Source organism: Streptopelia decaocto, assembly GCF_964273445.1.
Source record: "Streptopelia decaocto genome assembly, chromosome: 5".
Lineage (NCBI taxonomy): Eukaryota > Metazoa > Chordata > Aves > Columbiformes > Columbidae > Streptopelia > Streptopelia decaocto.
In genome coordinates, this window is record NC_138659.1 from 15401874 (window position 1) to 15427571 (window position 25698).

Sequence of the window (25698 nt, forward strand, 5' to 3'; positions counted from 1 at the left end):
GGCGGGCGGGCGGGTCTGTGAGGGCGGGCGGCCATCTTGCACGGGGGCGCGGCGCGCGAAGCGTCGGCGGCCATTTTGGTTGTGGGCAAGCTGTGTCTGGCAGGGCTCCCGCAGCCTTCGGCAATGGTGACAGCGACCGAGCAGCGACCCGAACCGCAGCCCAGCCCGGTGCGCGGCCTGTCAGCCCCGCGGCTGCACGGAGGGAGCGATGGCCTCCCCAGATAAAGGGCAGGACGCGGGGTGACCCCCACGCCAGGCAGGGGGTCTGTCTAATGCGTCTCTGCACGTTGGCTTTGGTGCTGCGACTCCCGCATCATTAGGAAATGTATTTAATGCCATTAAAACTAATTGTGCTCTGTGCTGCGAAGTAACGTGGCTCCAGGGAGAGATTGGGTGTGCTTTGGCCGGCAGAAGGCAGGCTGACAGGAATTACTGCGGTGCGGTGGGAGGTCTGGCTGTTCACACGCCGTGCGCGTACTGCGGTGCTATTCCAGTCAGGATGTGGTTTGCTCGGTCACTTTGAACACGGGGCTCGGCGCAGCACACCCAGACCCCTGCCCTCGTCTAGACAAACATTTAACGGCAGCGTTTTTAACAAAGGTGGGCTAAGCTGCGCTAAATCCTTAGTTCTGTTTAGCAACTCAACTCCGCCAGATCAGCCAGCATTAAATTTCATGCTGTCACATGTGAACTTGCAGAGTATATTCTTTAGCAATACACTTCTTCCTTCCAGTGCCCGGACAGCACAGACACCCCAGAGACCTGGGGCTGCTGGCCAGTGGCTCCTTTACGCTGGAGTCCCCTCAACACAACAAAGCCCCAGGTATCTGACAGAAAAAGGGACCCTCAGAGGAAGGATTTTCTCCACCACAGTGCACTGGAAAGGATCTAAAATCAGGGTTAACAGAGGGGCTGTGTGCTAGGAGCCCATTCCTCTGGTAGAGGGATGATCTGGGTCTTTTTAAATAGAGCAGATGGGAGGAAGACGGTGCAAGAAAGTAGAATGGGTCCCACGTAGCATGTGAGGCAAAGTTATGTCCTATATTAGGGGCTGACATAACACGCACAGGAACAGAAAATAAAAATGAAGTTCAGATGTGCCACCTCCCTCTTTCAAGGTAGGAAAGATCTGAAGCCTTTGGTGCAAATGGGACGAACAGTCACAGCAGAAGACCCTGGCCACAAAGTGCAAAATAAGGGGAACTGTAGGGACTCCTCACCGTGTTGTTTTCCTTCAGGACGGTCACAGAAGGAACGAAGGCTGTAGTCATGCTCAGCCTTTTCCCATAAAAAATGGACAGCTGAGCTCACCAGTGGCGTATTACAGGAATTCCATTAAAGAACCTGCCAGGGGGGCTTGAAATCTCTTGTATCTAAACAGAGCTTGTCCTGTCCTGCTTATTCCAGAAGAAGATACATCTTGTTCCTCTTTCATTTAATGCAGAGCAGATGAAAGTAAACAGAATCATGGCAGTCTTACTTGAGAATGAAACGCACATGTTAAACTGTTATCAGACAGCTCCACACGCACATCGATATTTAATTATTTCAATCATAAGCTGTATAGGCCAAGAATATTTGTTCTACTTTTGCCTTTCCCCACCCTCTTTTCCCCTAGTAAGCTCCTAAGTACTAGCGTGGTACACATAATAATTTAAAATGAGATCTTAGGCTGCTGCAATACATAGAAAGCTCAATGAAATTACACTGTACATCTGCAGAAAGCCTGAATAATCGCTAACAGACATATGAACTTTCAGCCTACGCTTATTTCATTGTGCTGTTAACTTTACAGCCTAATTATATCTAAAACACCTGTGTAACCAAACTCATTAATTAATTAGCAACAGATTGGGAAAGAGGATACTCCTGGGATGGTCAGAGATTGCTGCTGTAGGGAAAGAAAAGAGGAGCTACACAAAGTCAGGGAGAGAAACCGGGAAAAGGAGGAAAGGACACAAGTTGTAGAAGTTGCTAAAAGAAAGCAGATCCCTCCTCGCCCCATTTTGCACAGGATACAGTACGCAGGGACTGAATCCATAAATACAGATAATTAAAAAGTTACCCTACGGGTCAGACTCTCCAGTCTCCCCCTGACACCCACAGGAAACGTGATATAGATTGAAAAGTCTATGTGCTCGTATCTTTTTTCCCCTTTCTGGCTCAGGAACTGTAATTAAAGGGAAAAATCAGCCTCTCTCCTGCCTTGGAGAGTGCAGTGGCACAGCTGGTTTTCATCTTGGCTAGCAGGCTCTGTCCTCAGGCTACTAAGTGCTGAGTAATTTTTACCAAGCTCTGCTTGCAGATAAATGATGTTCTTCTCTTAGCTGCTGCCAGGCAAAGCTACAAATACTTGATCTTTTATTCTTTTCTCATAAACTCCTAACATTGAATACTAAAAATGCAGCCAGAGATTTTTCCACTGCCATTTATTCTCAGCATGGTCCCAACTGTATTACAATTACAGACACCCACCCGTTTGCTGAAGCTCAACTATAGTTCCTCGTTAACCTGAAGCTTCCAATTAAAGGCTCCTTCAGTTTCATTGATAGTTTGCATATACTCCAAGGACCCACTTCATTTTTTTTCCCCAAAAACCACATACCAGGAGAAAGGCAACTGCTTTAAATAACTTCACACTAATTTTCTGGAAAAGCCTGATGAGCGAGTGCCAGTCTCCAAAGAAAAGCCTGTGTCTGAATATGCACTTTGGGTAATTTCTCTCACAGCTATAACTATAAAAATATCTGAAAGCTTTGGACTAAACGTGGCACAACTGCTGGGCAGATCAAGTGTGGGCTCAGACTAATGGAAAGAAACCAGAAAGGTACAACACTGGAAACCCATTAGTTTAATTCAAGTTTTCTGCAGTGCTTCTAGTAAGATCTTACATTTTCTAAGAAACTGTGTAAGAATTAGTTACAAATTGCATAGGAAATTATTTTTTAAAATGTTAGGTAATCTCAGCTATGCTGTTCTTCCACCTGCCTCCAGGAAGTGAAGCCATGAACATGAAGCCAGCACAGGGAGCAGGCTGGAAACCAGTAAGAAATGCCATGGCTAATTTTAGAATCGTTTCCAGTCATGCAGTAGTAACAGTGCATAAAAAAGTACCTGCATACTTTTAAAAGATAAAGCAAGGTTTGAAAACAATCTTGATTTCAAAAATATTTTTAAAGTGTAAGACTAATAGTCTGTCAACTTCCCCCCCACCCCCCTGCCTTTGAAGATCACCTTCCCAGCACAGACATCACTTATGGCATTATTGGCTACTGTTTTAGTATAACAGTATCAGCATTTGCATTTTGGGATGGGGAAGTTAGAGGAAACGCTCTGCCATTTAGATTCTGAACCAAGCTATGGGGTTTTTTCCTCTTGCTAGTCCTCAGGATGTGGCTGTCTTCTCACGGCCCTCAGAACCCTTTAAATACTATGGTAAAAGCATTCCTTGGTAGTGTAGTTTCTAATTGTGTTTTCAAGCATTTAAATTAGATTGTAAATGTTTGAAGCTCCAGGGGAGTGAACCTGTGCCATCTTTCCATTATTAAATTCTTCAGACCCAGAGCTGGACTTCAGTAATAATGTGTCAGGGCAGAGCCAGGAGATGCTGGAGTTTAACAGTGTTCCTGTTACTTAAGTGCAAGAGGGAACAGTCCCATGTAAAACACGCTTTTTGGAGCATTCTTCTTAAATGCCTTGTAAAACAAATGAAACGTGGGTTAGAAACACATTCACCACTGCTGACCACACAGGTTTTTATATTTAATAGAAATTAAATTAGTAGCTTAATATACATAAGGTTACGCTTTCCAGTCCAGTAGCCTTCAAATTCTTCCTTTCAAGTCACAGAGCAAATACTGTACAAAAAGGACAACAAAGAGCAACCAAGGAGTAAACACTGCAACACTGGACCCAGAACGGTTTATCTGCAGCTACACACACTAAAGGATACATAACGATGGACCCGCCGTGGGGCAATCATGCATTACCAAGGGAAAGACCTACTGCTGGCCGCACACACGCTGGTTCCCCCGGGGCAGGAGAGAGCGTCCTGGAGCACGGAGCCAGCTGTTCTATCGCGCTCCGTAGCTGTAGTAGTACGGCTCGTCAGGGCGGTATCCATACGCAGTCGCTGGGCGGCCAGGAACCCCCGGTGATTGACCAAATCCATCAACTCCCATGCTACAAAAAGAGAGGAGAGGTTTTTGTTCAGTAGGAGAGGGACAGTACTGGTGTCTCTGACTCTTCCTGCCACCGAGGTAATTTTGAGAGGCAACTTTGCAAGCCATCTCCCCCTTCTAGCCAGCACTGCTCTGTCTCCTCTTCCCTTAGTGGGAAAAGAAATGCTGCAGAGAAATCAACACAACTTCTGTTGAGGAAAGGCTTTCAGGTCTAACAGAAATCCCAGAAGAGCCAGAATTTGTCTCTCCTACCCTTGTATGGATTTATTGATGAAGGACTTTACTTCTGTGCCTCGGTTTATCTGTACGCTAGAGTTAATGTGTCTTTCAGGAAAGGCTTCAAGGATGCTTCTGGCAAAGCCCGCTGGTAACCCTGCCCCACGCAGCCCATCTGAGTAATCTTGTGTCCTTCCTTCAGTACATTTCTGAAGCCCCTGGGAAAATACAGCTAGAAATATGAAAGTGAGAATATCTGGCACAGCAACATAGTTGAGCAAAAGACAGTGTTTCTGGTGAGGTACAAGACTGACAGCCAAATGGCAGAAATAATTCATCCTCTACTGAAAGGCTATGTACTAATGGGACAGAATAATTCATTTTTCATATAGAACAGCAAGTCCCACAGCAATGAATTAGGTCCTATAGCACAAGAACTGCGTAGGGAAAAGTGGTACATATTTCATGCTCAACAATAACTCTCATGCAGGAGGTAGAGGAAAAATGAACGTTGCCCAAGATACTGGATTACTGCCTATTCATAGCTATGTCACTTCTTAACTTCCACTTCAGTAGAAAGACAAATGGAAAAGAATCCTGATTTATTGTCTGACTAAAGATGCATTGAAAGGAGTTGAACTTCCCCTCTGAAGACTGTCAAAACACAAAGAACCGAAGTGCTTTTGGAGTGGGGAAAAGCTGAACCTCATTACTGCCAATTACACATGTGGAACATGGGTTATGCAAGAGTCAAGGCTGGGAAAGAATGACCCATCCAGAAGATGTACAATGGGTGGGCCCCAGGCCCTGGCTCTGCATAAAGCTGGCACTGCTCAATCGGTTGGACTGGAAGGGCTCGGCGGAAGTGGTGGGGACCACGTCCATCGCTCTGTCCTGGCAGAGACGCTTCTCTTGGATTGTGCCTCCGCGAGGTCCTAGAAAAGGATCCTCGGTGCCTGGTTTCTCAGGAAACTAGTTCACCCATGGGATATTCTGACAGTCAGGTAAAGGTAAAAGGTCTGAGGCTGAGATTTGTCCTCTGAGAGGGTGGGGTACACAGTCAACAAGACAAACTGCAGAGAAAATAATTCAGTTTCACCTGAATGTATCTTGAGAAATGCAGTGCCCTGAAAGTGCTTTACTGTTTCCACATCTGTCTGTCTGTATTTGAACTGGCACTGCCTCGTCTCACAACTCGTAAACGGAGCCATCAGGCTGACGTGAAAGGCTGATCAGTCCCCTTGGCACGACAAAGAGAAGCAGAATAGCCATGGTACATAGCTGTGTGAACACACGCCTCTGGCCCCACACCTTCCTCTGGCCACCCATTCCTCCCTGTGTCCCCCCACTAAAGTCCTATTAGTCTTTTTCCAAGCCCATTATGAAATGAGCTGGTGACCTCTGAGGCACCTTCTCCAGGTCCTTCCTTTGTACCTGACAAACAACAGCTTTCTCATTAGCAGGCTTTAAAAGACTCCTGAAAGAAGGGATTAAGAGAAATCCTGTTAGTTTCAATCTAATTCTTGTCTCCCAAATCATCAAACCCCGTGCTCACCTTAGTCAGAGGATGGTTCCTGTTTCTACCGCTGTTACCGATTTGCAGTTTGCAAAGGGATGAGCCAGCCAGCCAGCCCTCACCTGGGCTGCCCTTAGGTAGAGCTTTCTGAATACAGGGCACAAAGCTCTCCTGAACAAGCCAACAAGGACCTAGCATGTGGCTGACCAATTTGTCTGGCAGTTCAGAACACAAACAAGTTGAAAAACTACTGTAAGACAATGCCGATTCTTTAAAAGAATTCTTTCAGTACTGTTAGTACTATGAGTTAGTATCATACTAAAAGAAGGTGCAGTGAGATTTGAAAGTGCAGAGTCCAGCTTTGTGGTGCTACTACAAGTTCCCAGTGACACCACACACCTGTAACACTGCAGAGAAGCAGGACCCTTTAAGGCTACCTTTAAACTCAATTCCATTGCTTTCTTCTAAAGATCCTTAAAACATCTATGGTTGATTTATAATGAAAATATATTTTAACAGAAAATACTTTTCTGGGTTTATATATATATATATTTTTTTTTTTTTTCCTGTGACTATAACAACCTTAGTTGTGGGTAAGTCAGTTTTATTACACGTTAATACAGCAGCCTGAGAGACCTGTCCTGAAACAGGACTTTCTTCTCAAGTGTAAACGTGGCTTCTCTTGGTACTGCAGAGTTTCAAGAACTTGTTTTGGTCACTCTGTTACAGACGAAAAGAACATCGGGGTTTTTTGGGGGGTGAGGTGTAATAACGACACCGAGCCATGAGGTGGCAATGGGGCTCTATCACCAGAGCCAGAGCTGTCCCAGCTACTTCCAAGTTGGTAATCCTCATTCAAAGGACTTTTAAATGTATTTAAATTGATAACAAGAGCAGGGAAAATATGGTTTCAATCACATTCTCAGCAAATCATTTTTTTTAAATATATTTTTTATAAATGTGTAAGTAATTAGGTAAAGATCCCTAGAGTTTAAACTTTGAGGAGTATCAGTTATTTCCAAATGGTTTAGACATATGTTAGTGTCCTGAAGAAAACTGGAAGAGATGGATCAGCTGATAACTGCTTTGGACAGTTAAAAAAAATAAAAAGAAAGGAACAGAAAATCACATTAAAACACCTTGATCAAATCACCACTCTCTCCTATCTAAATATTTCTCTTAAGTAATTGAAGGCTTGTCCGTGCTTTGAAAAAAATTGGCTTAATTTTTACATATTAGTGCTCTTGAAATGTACCAGCTTTGCCTATTTGAGTGTTTGTGCTGGCAGCCCGTGGCAAAAAGCTTGTCCTCTTGGCTGAAGGCAAAGCTGTGGAACCCAGGAGGTGCCCGAGGAGCAGGACAACAAACCAGCAAACACGCGTCTGGAGGCCGAGGGCTGGCTCACTGGTGAGGCAGCACAACCCACCGAGGTGGAGACGGGGCTTTAAAACTCAAGTCCTGATGAATCTTGGCCACTTCTGGAAAGATGGTCGCTTTTTGGCTGTAAACACTTGTTGGGTGACGGCTGGCCCGAGATTGTGATTTGTGCCATGTGTTCTTAGATTTAGACCAGCAAACAGCTTCAAAACTAGCTCCTAATAAAAATGTGCTGTTGGCTTTGTTTATACAGCTTCTACAGGGAAACTCTGTGCTCATCAGGGCAAGCATCAGCCTGTCTTCCCAAAAACTTGGGGGCACATAAACATGCCATTGAGGCAACAATACTTATCCCCAAATGGGTATTTTTTGCTCCAGTTAATCAGCCCCGTTCTTCTAGCAGAAGAAGGTGCAATCCCTATGGCCATATAGTGGATAAAGATCACACAACACCACAAGGAGCTTCTCAGATAAATGATTCCTGCTGTTGCCTTAATCTGCAAGTTATTTCAGGCAGTTTTGCCTCGCAAGTTGCACGTGTGTGCACAGGGATGGGCGCGTGCTAACCGCATCGTCAAAGCACAACTGGTTTCTTGTGCAAAGTTTCTCACCACGCCTGGAGCCGATGGAGTTAAACAGTGAACAGCACAGCTAATTACTATGTACTGCTAACCTCAGTTGCTGGTTCATTTTGAGACCCTTTAAAATATGAACTGTGTATTTTACCCCTATGCACTCTCTTAATGATTTGTTTTTTTTAGACTGAAATCACTTCCAGCCATCAGTTATACTCGCGGTCTCTACACATGCACTTCCCTAAGCACAAATATTTCTTTTTCCTATTGGTCTGCCAGCCCCTGTCAGAGCAAATTTCACTTTAAACTAAATGCTATGATACTTAAAACCTCTTGGATTACTCAGGCTGCGAGCGTGATCTATGACCTTCCCCAAATGACAGCTGAACTTTCCAATTTGCTTGTACTGCCGGGGAACTGAAGAACACATGCTGAAGAGGAAAACGTTCCTGATGTGCGTGAGTGAAGAGAGATTTCTTAACAGCTCTGCTCGCCGATACTTCCAAATTAATGTGCCCATCTAGGATACTAGGTGTCACGGCATAATTTCAAATGTAAAGACCAAGCGTGTCCCCCCCGCCCTCACAGCAGGAGATGCCAGCCAGCATCCCATTGTGTCCATAAAAATACTTATTTTTTCCTTAGCTCCCTCCTGTGCCCAAAGCCTCAGAGACTCCATAGGCTTTGTGGTCCATCTGGGGCAGCGGGCAGGCTCAGACAGGGAGTGCCCTGCCAGCCACCCTCTGCTGGGGTCCCCTTTTGGTATCTCTGCTACTCCTGAGCGCACGGTGCAGGGAGAGAGGCCCCTGAGCTTGGTCTGAACTGGGGTAATTAGCACCTGGGTGCAGACTGACAGCAGCAGCAAAGCTGCTCTCTGTCCATTTTCCTCATGCGATAGACACCTGAACCTGTCCACACTCACATTCACACTGTTACTTGTGCTGGTGCTGACAAGTTGCTCTAAAACGGGTACTAATTCCTCCGGTGTAAGCAGGGCCTCAGAAAGGCGAGTCCTGGGTCACTGGGAAGATTCTTGGTCAAAACTAAACCCCTTGATGTCCAACTGATAATCCCCTGGGGTAGGATGCATGGACCTGTGAGCGATCCCAGCCAGAAACTCAGCTTGGGACACAGGCCTGCACACTCATGAAAGAGGCATAAAGCAGCGTGGCAAGAATCGTACCAGACCGTACTGTAAGAGACAGTGACTGCCTGTGCACGCAAAGGTGGCCCAGGAAGAATCCTCACCTTAGAGAGTGAAGTATCAGTTCAGGAGCTTACACTTCAGAGCCAAAATTTCATCCTTTTCAGACTATCAGTTTCACAGTTGGAAGCCCAAAAATCGAAGCACTCTGAAATTACTGCCTACTGGAAACAAAATCCAAGCTTAACACCTGCAGTGCTTCCACTAGAGCCACAATTTCAGCTGTATTTCTTTTCATCCTAAACCTGTTCTAAAACCCTGTCAGTCCTATCAAGGCTTATACCAGCCTCACATCTGAGAGGCTCTCAGCTTCTCACCAAGGATAAACACTTTATAATTTTATTAAAAATAAAATCAATTTTACTAAAAAAGATCTACCCACTTATAATTCACTAGGTCCTCTGACCTTGATAAGACCAAATGCTGCTTACAGCTCTCAACTCATCAGCAACCCTACTAACACCTAAAGAAGGAATCATACTGAAGCTCTCCATGTGCTCAAGCGAGCTGCTAAGAGAGTTTATTTACAGGCATAAATATGCAGCCCCAGTCTACACACGCAGCATCTCTTCTTGCTGCCATCGATCACACCTGCAGCTTTGCAAAACTGCTCCTGAGTGCCAGAGAACAGGGTTTGAACCAGAAGATTTCTGAGCATCCTTTGGAAGCCCGACGTTAGTACAGTTCACAGCAACTCCTGAGTTTCCTCTCTAACTTCTCCCTTTATACACTTTATATTATAGTTTCTAAAAACCGTCATCTTCACCCTCAAAACATCCCCCACCTTACTCCAGGCAGGCATTCAGAATTTTATGCAGCACATCCTTGAAATCCTAACGTTTCCCTTCTGTGAATCTACTCATGTGTGACGGCACTATTGATAACATACGGTACAGTTACCATCCTATATTGCCTCTCATGCCAGAAACCCCTGTAATCTATAATGCTGTATCAGGTTCCTGTGTATAACAGACAAAAAGTTGTGTTCAGATGAATACTGAAGGCTGTATTTTTCCCTCAGGAGGTACGTAAGCCATAGAAGTGCCCCATCAGTCTCTAATCTCGAGACAAGCACAGCATTATAAACTGTACAAACAACAGAGTTGCAGTTTATAATACTTTCCAAGAAGAGACACAGAAGTTTGCCAGCAGCAAAGTCTGTATTTTTTCTCTCCTCTCAGTAGTTTTGTTTTGTTTGTTGATGAAAGGCGCTAGCCTATAGATCTGAGACAACTACTGCAGGGTAGTACGGAATGTGACAGAGGCTGCAGTCCTGCTAGCACCATTAGGAGACTGGTTAACGAATGATGCAGCTTTGTCCCTCTGCAGGTTTCTTCTAGTGCAGAGACCAGGGTTCATTACAGCAGGCAGGAGGGCTGGGGGCACCCCGGCCCTGTCCCACTGCACACTGAGGATTCAGGCGCGGGGCACAGCCAGGGAAGTGGGAAACATTTAACTCCATAGAACAAACATAGATCTCCAGCTTAAATTATCTCCAGGTAAGAAATATTTAGCTAATCCTTTGCAGGTATCAGCTAACCACCACACTTTAGCCAAGTGAAACCCACGGGCTGCTTGACCTTTCTGCTGATACACACTGTCAGCTGAACACTGGCTGGGATACCATTTTCCTAACACCGGTCATGAAAGAGTGGAAAGCATCAGAAAGTGGCTTAAAACTGGTTGCTTTTCCCCTTGCTTAGAGTCTAGCAATTGAGAAGATAATCCTATTTACTTCTACATGCCAGCTACCTCTGGGTTTGCTCCACTGACCATAAATTTTCTGTCCTTCAGAGTAAGAGCACAAGCCATGGGTTACAGAGAAACAGCACACAACTGAGAGGCCTTAGAAAAAACTGTGTTTCTTTATATAATGGCCTGTAACTGTAGATTCTCCTACTACTGGTAATGACGTTAAGCTATAAACCACAAGTCTCTTAAATTCTGCCTCTCACAGCCCCAACTTTCTTTCTCCCGTATCTGTGAGGCTTCCTCCCCCTCCCCTGCTGTCTATCCCTCAAGCTCAAGTGAAGGGAATTTTGTGGTAAGGACTGTGACTTTGCACACAGCATCAAATGCCAAATCCATCTCTACACTGACACTGAATATTAATATTCCTTACATAGTAATACTGTATCTGCTCAAAAGATAAAAAAAATGCATAGGTATAATAATAATTTACTTCCCTTGTGCATCACGGTACAGCTTTTATGGATATGATAAAGTCTCTCCTTCCACATGATCCAGCTTTCTTCAGTGCACTTAATGACTTAAAGTTTCCAGTTGCTTCTGGACTTGGTGCCTAGTTGTATCTCTGCACAATACGGCTGTTTCTGCTATTTAATTATAAACAAATGCAAATATGAATTGGGAAGAAATGAGCACTGTGTCTTCTGTGTCAGGCTCCAGCTACGCACCAAGCAATAATCATGCCAAAATTCACTGCTGGGGAGGCAGCATTAAATATATATATATATATATATTTCCCAACTGAATAGCAATAAAGCACTGAACTAAAAACAAATGACCTTCCTCAGCCAAATTCAGTGAAAGCCTTGCTTGAAAACCATTGAATTTGCCATCCCAGCTCTGTGAAAGCAGACGGGGACTTGGGCTCTGTTTCTTGCTCTGTCAGTTACCTGCTGTGTGATCCTGGGCAAGTTGCTCCTTTTCTCCATAACCTCAGTTTCCCATTGGAGTATTGAAAGAAAAAAACCCACCGCAGACATTAAAGACAGCAAGTGACAAACTACAGCAATGAGAAGACTCAAATTAGACTGACATAAAGAGAAAAGACTTTTGCTTATTTTGTATCACCCCTCAAAGAGGAAAAAGAAAAGATTTCTGATCTGCTAGAAGGCCAACCAACCCAAAACACCACCAGGGGGAAAGACAGCAACTCTAGGTGTTTCATATAGCTGTCTTGTTTCTTGGAAGGGCATTGGAGTAACCTCACTGGCATTCCCTCACCCAGGCCCACAGCTCTGCCACACGGGCAGGGAGTTTCTCAGCTATTCTGTACAGGATCTGTTAAAAGGTCAAGTGCACAGTCAGAGCTGGAATGGAAACCAAGAGTTCTGACTTTCCATTATAAGCCTAATAGAAGCATCTCCTGTGCTGCTGGCTCAACAGCTGGCCAAACCCACTGATTAGATATATCCATTACTTAAAATTAATGAAGAACTGAAACAAATGAAAATACCCTGAGGAGCAGGCAACAAAAAGAAAAGATGTCCTTCCCTCCCCCTCTCTCCTTGCATAGTCCAAAGTATTTGTGTCAACTCCATAAACTGAAGAGTATATTTTTTTAATCTTAACCTAGTAATACATCTGGCTTGGGAAGGTTTCAAGCTTCTCTTTTACTGAACTCCAGCAACGTCAGTGTTATGTTGGGTACAGAAGCTTCACCCAACAGCCTGAGCAGAGTAAGTGGCAATTTCGTAGGGTGACCGGTGTCACTGACTAGATCAGCTCAGGATCTGGTCCACGTCTTCCACGGGCTTCTGCCCAGCCTGCCCATTTCCACATGGGAAACATTTCTTGCTTCTTGTACCAGGTCACAGAGCAGGGTCCCTGTGACAACGTACTCTGAGATAAATACCTGAAGTGGAAATGCAAGTTTGTGGTGTCCTGCACTGAAGCACTCATAGCTGAAGAATTATTCCTTTAGATATTTACGCAAGCTCTGTAGGTCCAAGCACTGCCGCTCAGCTCTGTGCTTCGATACAAACAGGGAAAAAAGTTTCATCTTGAGCACCAACATGCAAGAAGAGCGAGACCAACAGGTTACTGGCTGATGGTCACACTGTCTCCAAGAACTGGGCAACTCACTGTGAATGATAATCCAGATGGTGGAGGGAAGGGGAGTCAAAATATCTGTTCTGCTTTGACTTCCAGCTGCAGCCAATAAAAGCTTTCAAAGTCTTTTCTGAAAGTTAACATTACTAGGGGATTTGCAGTGTTGATTAGAGCACGCAGCAAATGCAGTTGGAGCATTATTGCTGATGAATAAATTTTAAATATTTTTTACCACCATGGATGATTCTCCAGATTTCAACCACTTTTAAATATCATCACAGGGCCCTAGTGAAGTCTTGTCAAAATGTATCCCAAAGCAGTGATGATTTTAGTGTAAAATAAGAAGGAAGTAAATCTCAGTGTCTCTTGCTGCTTGCTTTCTTAGGGCTAACACTGGATATATTAGAGAACAACCCACATAGAAATACAGATGTGGAATATTTTCTTGGAGATCCATACCTCGGAGTAGCATTATTATGCAAAAATTTCAACTTTAATGAAATGAATGAAAAATAAAATGTTTCCAGGACAAAGGCTGGGCAGGGAGTCTTGGAAGAAATAAAAGTTAAACTGCTCAAAACGCAGAAGGCAAATAAACTCTCTAAAGTAGATTTTTTTAGCCATGAGATTTAAAAAAAATCATAACTAAGTTTTCCAGAGGGAAGAGAAGAGTGTGGTTCAGTCATTACACTTGAATAGCTGAAGCTGATAAACAGATTCCGAGAATCAAATTTTAGAACCAAAACAATTTTAACTCTTTGGCAAGGAAACTAATTTGATATGTTACATTAATTTTTATACTAGAGACTTATTCACGGAACATGTTTAGTTCGGATAATAACTATAAGAAATATCCCATGGATATACGGGACTTTAAAAAAATACTCATTGTAGGTTTAATTTTGAATCCTGTGAGCATGCTTATACATAGCATACAAAACACCCTTCACTTTATTACAGTTTTAAATCTTTCTTCCAGGTCTGGCTTTGCAACCAACTTGTCTTGATAAAATAGGTCACTTGAAAAAGGAAAGCTCAATAAAATGAATTACAAAAACAACAAGATTAAACTGATTGTGCTGTTTTTGTACAGTGCAGCTGAATTCTGCAAATATGCTGCTGGCTGTGGTTTGGCATTTAACAGCATGCGATCAGTGAGAAGGAGGAAATTTTATTCTCATTAACTGTTGCAGATTTACTGCAGTGAAAAAGGGCTATGTAACCTGAGAAGTGACAGAATGGAAAGATCAAAGCAGCAGTCTGGAAACTAAATAAACCTTCTGGCTACTTCCTGCAAGGAAAATTCACTCTGGCAATGTAAAACAGAGTCCAGTTAAAAACTACTCTCAGTTTTATGAGCTGTCACAGCAGCTTGAGTGGTTTGGACCAGTCAAGTTTAGAACATTATATTTCCTTGTTTTTGTCTCAGATACTTCTGTAAGCAGTTTTATAGTTTCGCCCCCCCCCCCTTTTTTTTTTTTTATTTAAAGAGAAAAATAAAATTCTTTTCTTTTGGTTGAAATCGAGAAGGTCACAGCTAAACTCATTAAAAACAAGCAGGTCTTCATTTGCACATTCCATTTCCATTTACTACGTTTTAATATTTTACTTTGAGATTTATAAGCAATGTACATTTGCTTTAATAACTCTTCCGCATTCTGTTCACTTATTGTTTAATATAAGTGCAAATCAGTTTACAGAGCCCAGATGGCTTGTAACCAGGGAGCCAGTCTATTCGTAGTAGCACATCTGGAGGGACTACGAGCAGCAGACAGAACGTGGGAATTAATTAATGTTACATTTCAGAAGAGACGGACCCAGGTTTGGGGGATTTTTTGGTAAGACATTCCAAAGGACTTGAGCGAACTGCTACAGCATTTTGGTATTCTTTTAAAATTCTTAATAGCCACCTAAACCATGTTGGTTAAATGAGGCCAACCGCAGGTGGAACATAGTAAAATAAAAAGCAACTAAAAAAAATGTAAAAGTGACTGCAAGCAAATAAGACCCAGGTATCCTGTATTCCAAGCGAGCTGAAGTGCATGAAAACCTCAACCCTAACTCTTTTCCCAAATGGCATCTGCAACTTGCTGAAAAAATTGCATCTTTAAAATATTCCCAAGCAAGCTATTTCATCTCTTAGCATACTAGTGTGATTGTTTGGAGCAATTAAACAGCTCCTACAGTAAATGAAACAAGTGCAACATGATCCTTCGTGATGACGGACCACACACCTTGGAGAGGTGGTGTGGTCTGGTCACCAGGGAGCAGGCGAGAGAGCACGGCCCTCCTCCGGGCTCCGGCACCTGATTTTGGACCAGTAACTTCTCTTCTCCCAGCCTGTGGTTCCCTGCCCATCTCAGCTGTCAGCTCTTTGGGGCACCGACTGCGTGTTGCACTGTGGACATCGGCTGCATGCCGGGAGATATAAGGAGAGCTGCTTGGAAGCTTCTCCTGATACAGTCTGAGAACAGAATAATAATAAATAAGCACCCCAGCACATAAAAAAAACTTGCTGTATAAAGAATACTGTATATGAAGAATATGATATTCATCTGGATATTCCCAAGTTCCAGGCAGTGCTGGGCCCCAAACCTTTAGTGGTTCAGTATGCACAGTTCTCTGACACCTGGGAAAATCTCACCAACGTGGGTCAGAGAGAAAAATCTCGTTCCCCTTGAATAATCAGACTCCTGCTCTTCAGAAATGCTACAATAACTGTCCACAACATAACGGCATCATTTGGTCAAATACATAGTAGTGACATTTAAACTGGATTATAATATCATTACGTTGCAGTATTTAATTTCTATAAACATAGCTTTAAGAAAACAGTACAAATATACCTAATAAAATGACAGCTAGCAGGGAATATGACCACTACCTAGAAAAACAGGGAAAAGAAAGAGGTAACTTTAGTTTGGTACTGGTGCAGAAACAAGTTATTATAAACTAGATATGAAGAAATTCAAGCTCGCTTGAAAAGCTCTTAGTGATGAAGCACTCATGTTCTGGAAGCACCACTCCCACATTTAAGTATTGAAGGAAGACAACAATACAGTGAATTTTGATTTAGGCCACGATCCAGGATCTGAAGAAACCAAGCGAAGCCCTTCACTAAGCTTGCCCCAGACTGTGATCAAAACCTTCCAAAAAGCAGCAGTCCCTGCTTCCTTATTACTATCTCTTAGATGCAAAATCTTAATTCCAAGCATATGTATCACCTGAACATGCATTGACGAGCAAAAAGAAGCTTACCTGCCCATTTCACATGAACAGTCAGTAAACGCTGCGTTGTCCAAGTGAGAATTGTGCTTTATCTCTGTCATCTTAAGCCAGAAAGAGTCATATCAGAAATTTAGCAAAATCCTCCTGACCTGATTCGGTTTAACTTCTTTAAAACTAAACAAGCAGGCAGTTAGGACAACAGAATATGATAAAAAACCAGATATGACTCTGCTACCACTAACAGCATTCTTGTGGGACTAAAAGAAAAACAACGACAAAAAACCCTTTTTTGTCTCCAGAAACTTCATTGGTTCTGGGCTTCTCTGTAAGGCCTTTTCAAATTCGTTTCAGTGGGATTTACAATTTGCTAATACTGATGTGTGATAAACTAATAAAACCTGCCTACAAGGTTATAGGCCCAATTTACTAATAAAGCCTAATTCAATTCTCTTGGGAAATGCAAATTCAATAGTGTCCAAATGGGAAAAGCTGAGTACAAGTCTGCTGAACATACTGCAAAGAAAAAAAAGTGGGTGGTATTTTTTTGTTTGTTTTGTTTTTAAAATAAAGTTTAAGCATGGAAAGAAAAAAATAATGTACAGAATTGTAAGAAATATCACTATGGTAAAATGTTTGAAAGTAGAATCATATTGCAATAATAATTTACACTCTATTAGCTTTTCTTTCCAATAATTAAAATATTTTATATTCACCATATGTCCACCAGTAGGAGAGGAAAGCAATGCTGCCTTTACTCAAATGATAAGGAAAGAGAGATGTGGATGCTTTCAGTTCTACTGCAGCACAGATCTCGCAGACTATAGTTTTTATCTAAGCTGATCTTTCCAAGAACCACAAAACAAAAGTTTCTTCTGCCACTGATGGCTGTAAAGACTCAGCTCACTTTTACAGTCTACTAACGTATTAGTTTTCACTTGAAATAGCCTGCAAGATGGCACTTTGCTGCTGGAAGGCTGGGAAGAGAATGTTCAAAATTCTAAATAAACTGTGCACATTACTGAAAATGTAACATGGATGAGAAATACTCCATAGCAGGGTCACCAACTCCTTCAGTCCTTTCCTTAGGAAGCAGGTTCCTTCTATCAGCAATATATCCTGTAGGGTTTAGAGAGTAAAGCAAGGAAGAGATGAAAACCTAACTTTCACACGTGAGAAGTACAATATGTGACTGCTTTAAGCAAATCTAATTAAGATTATGATCTATATAGAATACAGCTCTAAATGTCCATGTAGGATACAAGTTATAGGTACAACTATTAAAAACACATTTTGATAAACAATCACAAAGTGCATATTTGCCAGCACCTGATGCAGTTCCTGTACCTGACCTGAGCAGGAGCTATTCAGCTGTGATCGATGACTGGGAGTTTGCAGTTTGCTGCAGGAGTCAGCAGGAATGGACGGCTACAGGTTTAGGTCTTTTCTCCATGAAAATTCACATCTCATTTTCATCAGGCTACCCGAGCAAAAAAGCCTTTCAATGTGGGCTTTTAGCACACGCAGACATTAAAAGTCAGTAGTTTAGCTAGAGATAAGCTAAGTCACATGAACACAGTCTTCCCTGTGCTCCCACCAGGACCCATGGCCACACATTATGCCACTGACGCCCGTGTCACCGCAGTTTGTCAACTCAGGACACAAAAGCCAGATTATGCACAGTTACACTTGCCAACAGCCACAGCAGCCTGCAAGGCCCTGGCTCCATATATTTATCTCACAAAATATCACAACGACCTGCCATGGCAAAAAGAAGAAATGTAGCTACAGTTTCAGCTCTGTAAATCCAGGCAAGAGGAAAGATGTTCCACCAAGGACAGAGACAGTCACCCCATAAAACTGGTTTTGTTTGACGTGCCAAACCTCACTGCTTCCTGGGAAGAAGCTTCCGTCAGATCTCTATTGAGAGGAGATGCAAGCACACACGCCGGGGATGGCGCACACACAGGAACGCCTTGTCCGAGTGAAAACAAAGATCAGGCAATGGCAGCTCTGCTACACTTTATAATGAGGTTAAAGCATTTTGTACTGGAGAAAACTTCCTCAGGAAGAAAAAAACCCAGTTTTGGCTAGCTCCAGCAGTCCTAGTTATTAATCTTTCTAAAGCCACTGAGAGAGAAGATTTTGGAATGCTGATGAATATATTAACAAAATTTGGCTTTTGCACTTAAATTTTATACCATTATCTAGTTAAAACTGGGAAAGGTTAAAATGCAGTCTCTTCCCCAAAGGGCAAGAAAAACACGGTGGATATCTCTGCTATAAGATATTTAGCCATCGCTATTATGTTTGTGTCTTAGAAAAATAATTAGTCTCTAGAAGGTCATTAAAATTTGATAAATGAGCATAGATTCTTGAAGATGTCTTTCAGCTGGTCTTTCTCCCTTGCAGCTCAGACACTAAGCTGTCATCACATTAGCCAAAGGTGAGGGATTTTTTGTTTGCTACAATCATAAAACTTTCACTCTATATTAAGAGTTATCAAAACCAGGAGCCTTAAATACAGATTTTAATAACAGATGAAAATTTCAAATCTATGCCTAATGCCCATCTGCTTCTGAAAGACAGTAAGACAATTCAAAGCTGGTAATCTAATCGAAAAAGTCTTTTCTTAGCCAATGAAAAAACCTGGATACAAGCTGTCAAAACAACCTCTTCAGCCACATATTTTCTGCTGAATGGAAAACATACCTTACAATCTGCTTGCATTCTGCTCCAAAGCTTTGAGGAAAACAAGAGATGCTGTTTATGCATTTTATCACCGCTTCTGTGTACATTATATTCTGAAATAATTCTATTTATAGACACCTTACACAATAGTACAACTCCACTAAGAATCTAGTTCAGAAATAAGAGCTGTAAAATAAAGCTGGAAAACACACAAGCTAGATTACCGAAACAAAGCATTACTATTTCTAAAAATGCCTTGGGTCCCTAAAGTAAGCGTGGCAGTACAAGAAAAATGCCAGCTTTCCAGGTCTTCACTTATGTGCTGCTGTTTTATGCTGAAAAGTACCAGGAAAAAAAAAATTATCCCTGCTTGCTTCAGGATATGGCCAGAATAGCAAGCACACAAGCAGATCTACAAACTGAATTTAGGGCTAGATACTTTTACAGTTCCCTTCAAAGTTCTGTACTTTATGATGCAGGAATTGATAATGCAAAGTAACGTTCTCAAGTCTGGCAGTGGTGGTTTCAAAGGGAAGTCCAAGAAACCCTGTGAAGGGAAGGCAATGTCTTTGAAATATACAGCCCTAAAGATACTCCACCTAATTCACCAGATCTATAGACGTTCTTACTGCTAATACTTCGTGTTTTCCTCTTAAACATAACAGGGGAAAACAAACCAACCAACTAACCTATGTGCTAACCCAGTGAGCAAAGGTACCTATAAATAAATACCTTAACATTTTTAAACTCCTGTTTTACTCTTGAATTCAAACCAGGACTTCCCTACCCGCCTAAAGCTATATAGCAGTTCTAAGTCCGCAGCTCCAGTGTCTCCTGCGACAGGCGCTCTGCAGGAGATGGTTGTGATATCCTGCTGGGTTACAGGAAAGTCAACCACTTCATCCATCACACAACTGGATACAGCTGCTGCTCTAATTGCCCTGAATTCTCCTTGACTGTAACAAGGTAGAACTGTGATGGCAGAGGCTGTCCCAGACCTCTGTTAGAACTGGCATCCTACAACCAAGGAAGCACATGGTTTTCACTATCTGCTCAATAACTGGTGTAACAATCTGATATATGGCAGTTGGGGTGGGCTGAGCTCCCTTGGGCAGGCATTATTAAATATCGCTCACAGTGAGAATCTTCAAGGCAACTCAAGTTTACTTGCAGTCCTTGAAAACCTCTCCTAATAGACCCATTTCTTTGGCTTCAAAAAATGAGGTTGGAGATCAGAAAACACTTAAGCCCTGGTAATGCATTGGAGACACCAACACTGGTTCAACACAAGCTCAGCTTCTCAGTGACACACAGGCACTAAAAAAGTGACTCTTTCTGGCTGACTTGTTAGGGCCTCCTAGAGGGGCAAAGGGAAGTCCTGATCCACTCCGAGCACACTGTGAGGAGAGGAAATAACCTCAGAGAAATTAAAGAGCTAACATGTCCTAAGTCTTGTTCATAGGAGTGCAGAAAGGAGAGGAAAGGATTAGGTTATTCAAAGTTGCATAGCAAGAAGTCAGCTCACAGTTTTCACCTACCTCAAATTTCACAGGGTGGTCTTAAAGGACAGAAAAGTCTCCTTTCCAACTCACCCCATTGCTGAGAAAACAACTGTTTCTATTATAGAATTAAAAAGCCTCATATAAAAGACCAAGACAGAAGACACAAGCACAACAAATAAATGTAAATCAAAAAGAAGTATAACAAATTACAAGACCAAAAATATGCGTCTACTCATTATTAGGCCATCCTTCTCCAAACTCACAAAATATGTTACTATTAATTGACTTGATAGTTATCTATGCAAATCATAACTCAGCTTTTTTTAAAGAAAGTTTCTAAAAAACATATTCAAATATTAGTAATAGAAAAATGAACCATTTTTGTAACAAAAATGTTGATTTATTAAAAGCTGGAACTGGTTAAAAATAAATCCTTCACATACTGTTCTTGTTAGCTATAAAACTGTAAGCATAAAAATGCCCTCAAATTATGTTTTTGTATGGATGAAATGTACACTATATAACACATAAAAAGAGCCTTGACTTGCTGCTATTATTTTTAATTAGGCTCTCTAGCACGTATGGTTTTACCTTCCAACACCAATTCAAATTTGGGAAAAGGGAGGGTCTGACTCTCCAAACTCATGGGACTGGCAATTCCATGGCTCATGCCTTGGAGCACTAATGCATTTTACATTAGCTCTAAGCATCAGGAAATCCTGGCTTCTGGCGCCAAGAAGTTCAAAACGATAATGACACACATCTGAAAACCAGGATTCGCCGTTCGACTGCCAGTATCTATTCTATCAAACAATTCAGTCCTGCTCTGTTACAAATAGGACAGAACATTTGCAGCAGTCCACCCTGCTTCCAATTAGACTGCATGTCTGGACTGCAGATAAATCCATGGAGCAATGATATTGAAAAGTATTCCTAGAAACAGAATTCTAATGAAAAACTTGAATATTCACAGAGGCTATCATCACTAAGCAATTACCAAGTTTGTTAGAAAAACTGCAGTTTTTCTGTTTTCTTTCTTGAGGCGAACCTCTAAAATGCCTCAAAACGCTATAAGAACATTCTACAAATACTTAATTTAACTAGGTATACACCAGATGTATTTTGCTACTCATTCTGTTTGGAATACAATCAGATTAAAAAGCAGTTTACTAATGTAGCTCCCTGATAAAGAATTTAGATTGGAGGCTGAGTGATATACTTTAACTTTTACCCGAGGAGACTCAAGATTTTTTTCGCAGCTGAAAGCTTTCTGGCCAGCCAAGAGCATTTTGGCTGCGGCTATATCCGAGTTTACTGGAAAGAAAGGAGTCTGCACACCTTCCTCCCCACCTCCAGGGGGAGCATGAAGACTGTTTGGACCACACACCCATACAGTTCTGAGTAACACAGAAATCTGTCATCTCCTGTACCCCAGTCTCCCCTTCCCAAACACAGACTCCACATGAAGGGTTGCACACTGCTCTGAACTTGATCCTTACTGAGTACAAACACTTCCGTTTTTCAAGAGGATCTGTCTCTTAATTCCTACTTATTTTTTCCCAATCTGAGCATTTTAGTTATTTTAATTTGTTCTTAAAAATGTTACCACCATTCCAGTCTTACTGATGTTCAGCCCTCTGGTGCATCACAGGTAGAATCAACAAACAAGTGTAACTGTCCACTGCCCTTTAGCAAATACAAGAAGCCAAAGTAAGGGAGACAAATATTTTTTTGCTTCAGCTGTGCATACTGTGAATTACTCATATTTTACAAATAGTGACTAAAGTTGCAAGTGGTGAAAATAACATCCTTCCTTTGAAAAGAAACAACTTCACCCATAGGGCTGGGCATGTCCAGATAGCATCCTGTTAAAGTGAATTCTGTACCTTGTCTGTAAAGTGCTTGAAATATTTCCTGCTAATGAGTGCACATAATTCATGCTCTATAAAACACATTTCCTAAACACTACAGGATCTATGAAGATTTCATTCTTTGAAATGAGTCTTTTCTATTTTGAACTCACGGGAGAAGTCTACTCAGAAATTCAAACTGAAACAGCTTGCTAACATTTGAGGAAGAAGTCATTCACCAGAGGGGGAATTCAGACATTTCCCAAAAGTCAAGCAGACATCTTTTGCTTATCTAGCAAATCTTCAAAGTGTGTCCCATCAGTAATCTAATGGAGAATACCTTGGGAATACTTAGGTTAAAGAAAACAAAACTCCCAAATCCACAGAAATAGTTATAGCAGCTGAGAAACTTATTTTTAACAATTTAAGAATATTGGAAACAAAAGTCTTCTAGGTAATCAGCATCTCAAGCCCCTCTTTAGATACTTCCCAACAACAACATCAGGGGTATGGTATTTGAGTAATTGTCATAACATGTAGTTAGTTGCGTGTTCTAGTTTTACATTTCTACTCTACAGCTTCTGGAAACCTATCTTGTATTACAACATGTATGTTAAAAGAAACATGTAATTCAGAAGACAGACTAGAATTACTTATTCAATATAAACTATTCCCACTTGCTAAGAAGGCAAAAATTGTTGAACATCACAGACAAAGCCCTATAAAGGAACTTTAATAGCCATTGTTGGTTTATATGCGTTCTTTACAAACAGCAAGTTACCTGCTAGCGAACGGATGCTGCCCAACGAGGTCTCCATTCTGAAGATGGTAATCACTGAAGAAATCTGGACTCACTGCTCCATCAGGGGCTATTAGGCCATCTATAAAAACAAGAAAGATCCAGTGACTGTATGAAGGAGCATGACTTCAGAGCAGGCGGGCAACACAACCTGAGCTGGTTTATCTTAGGAATTCTTTAGCAACTTGCAATATTTCTGTGAGGAACCTCAAGCAACAATAATACTGAAAAACAGCAACTTCAATTACAAAAAGTCCTCACTGGGACTCCAAGTAGCTCAGCCTACTGCCCTGAAAATGCTGTACCTAAGAAATACTCTCTTATTCCTTCTTCCTCAGGCCTGTAAAGTTTATATCAAGTTTCATCTTGTCTGTCCCATCATGACTGTGAGCCCAGAGAAGAAGTAATGAGAAGGGTCAAACATTAATCTGGACGAGCAGCAAAGAAGTAGAAATGCAGCAAAGGTCTTAATTGTTCAGACTCTACCCTTCACCATTATATCTCTTAAAACCGGCCAAGAAAAACAGGAAAGCAATTTCAAATGTACTTCTTTCATCTCCCCCATATTTTAATGTCTTCTAACTATTTCCTAAAAGGGTGGTCTTTTACCATGATATCCTCTCAGGAACTTAGGTTACGGTTTCCCATTGCTTCCTTTGTATTGAAACACTGGCATACAAAGATGCAAACATTTGTAAAGCCAGCAGTATTCCTTAAAGGCTTCACAGTCTCTTCTTGCTTTATAAGGAAGAGAAGAAAATCAGGGGCTAACCTTTTCCCTCTCTTACATCAGTGTAAATCCAGAGTGTCTTTGAAGTAAAGTCAGTGAACTGACCCCAGCTGAATGAGAGCCCAACTTAACTCTTTCCTGTTCCCATTCACAAAACCAGCATTTCTTGTTAATATTAAGGGCACAGTTCCTACTTGGTAATTAGTATTAGGCTCTAATCAGATAAAATGAGCTATTTCATTAAAACAGACTCTACATCAGTTTGTCTCCGTTATTGTATGAAAACAATCCTGGACTTGTAGTGCAGAAGGCATCCCCAAAAAACGAAGTACATTCAGACTAATACTTTAATAGTTTAACATAAGGGAGAGAGAGATTCCTAATGACTAGGAAGTTACAAATGCCATTCCACTTTAAAGAAAGAGAGATAAGATCCAGGGAGTCACAGGCCACTTAGCTTAACCTCTGTGGTTTCAAAACTACTAAAACTGCCTGTGCAGGAAGCAGTGGAAAGTTACTTACAGACACAAGGGCTTAGAGATGATGACTCAGGCATTCAAAGAAATCTCCCTATGCTTTATGAATTTACCTGAAGGTTTTTGAAGATAATATAGTGACAAATGATAAAAGGAATAGAATTGACGCATCTAAATTTCTAACAGACATTTGATGAGGTGCTACAGATGTTCATTTAGAAGATAATACCTCATGGGAAAGTGACTGAATACGACACAACGCATTGGAAATGAAAAATGCTAGCCATGATCAGACTACATTTTAGCAGCATAAGATAGCTGTACATGGCTATATTCTAATTGTGTACATGTGTATACAGTATGTGAAAGAGTATTACTTGACAAGCAAGTAATCTGGCCCAGATTGATATTACTGTCTGTCAGCATGTTCAGCGAGACATAAGTGCCCTGCAATATCATAGGGATGTAAAAATCACCAAAGAAGAGGAAGGCAAGTTAAAATGGTTATTAGGAAAACTTGGCGCAAGCGTTAATATCTCACCACCTATTTTGTATTTTTCACAGAAAAGAAGTGAGGGGGAACATCAGCACTTTTATACCTGCAGCATTTCAGATCAAAACCAATCAATTTAAGTGGCTAGGTATTTTTAACAGTCAGGTTTGGTTAAAACCTATTGTAAAACAGAGAGACTTAAAACCAACATCTCTATATTAATAAAAAAGCACTACATTTTAACTCTGAGGCTAGAGCTACCACTACTTAAAACGTCTTCAATCAAGAGTGCTAACATTCAAACCATAACACTCGGAGTCAGGGCTCACAAGAATTTATAGGAAAATGAAAGCACATGGATAGCATCAGCTGCATATAATATGATTACACAGTTAAAGGACATCTGTTGTTATGTACATTTCAACATAAATTAGGGTTATGTACTTTCAGAGCAAGAGAGACACCAAGCTCATGAAGAAAACTTCAGAGATTTCCACCAAGTTTTTCATGTAGGTTTAAAATCCTTTGCAAGAGAGATGTTGGTAAATCACTGCAAAAAAGAACTTATATTGCCACCAGTGAACTCCAGAATTATTACGGCAGAAGTGGGACTTGTATTGAGTGCTAGCCATCAGTGCAGGTCATTTTTTAAATTATCAAACTGAAATACAAGCATTCAATTTCTGGCTGCACAAAGATTTGTATTTTTGTTATTTTTTAAACTAAGTAATGCTCTGTCCTTCAGGAACTCAAATGCCTACTCCAATCACTACAATAATACACAGCCTTTTCAAAGGAATATTATGTCCCCCTCTGGCCACAACTCAAAAGTATAAATGCAGCAGACTTCAGAAGCACACCATTCCTGGCACTTGCTGGAAGGAACCTGAGCAGTGAATCTGTGTTTTGAATATAATCACCTACTCTTATACCTTTAAAAACAAAAGCACTTTTCAAACATCTGGAGAACATATAATTGGAAATCTGCCTCTCCTTCCCGGTCAAATATCGATTCCAACACAAAAATCTTTGTTCAAATAGCACTAAGCCTGTAACATAAAATGA

The 25698-nt window shown here is 41.5% G+C and overlaps 1 protein-coding gene across 1 annotated transcript in view; it reads right to left on the reverse strand.

Annotated features, from left to right (window-relative positions):
* Positions 1–3741: 3741 nt before the first annotated feature.
* Positions 3742–25698, reverse strand: part of KIFAP3 (kinesin associated protein 3) — a 70188-nt gene continuing 48231 nt past the window's right edge. Inside the window, exons 19-20 of the mRNA XM_082054145.1 lie at positions 22917–23016; positions 3742–4182 (exon numbers count right to left, since the gene is read on the reverse strand). Coding sequence (XP_081910271.1) covers positions 4074–4182; positions 22917–23016 — 209 coding nt within the window. The 3' untranslated portion in view covers positions 3742–4073. The remainder of the gene's footprint in view (positions 4183–22916; positions 23017–25698) is intronic.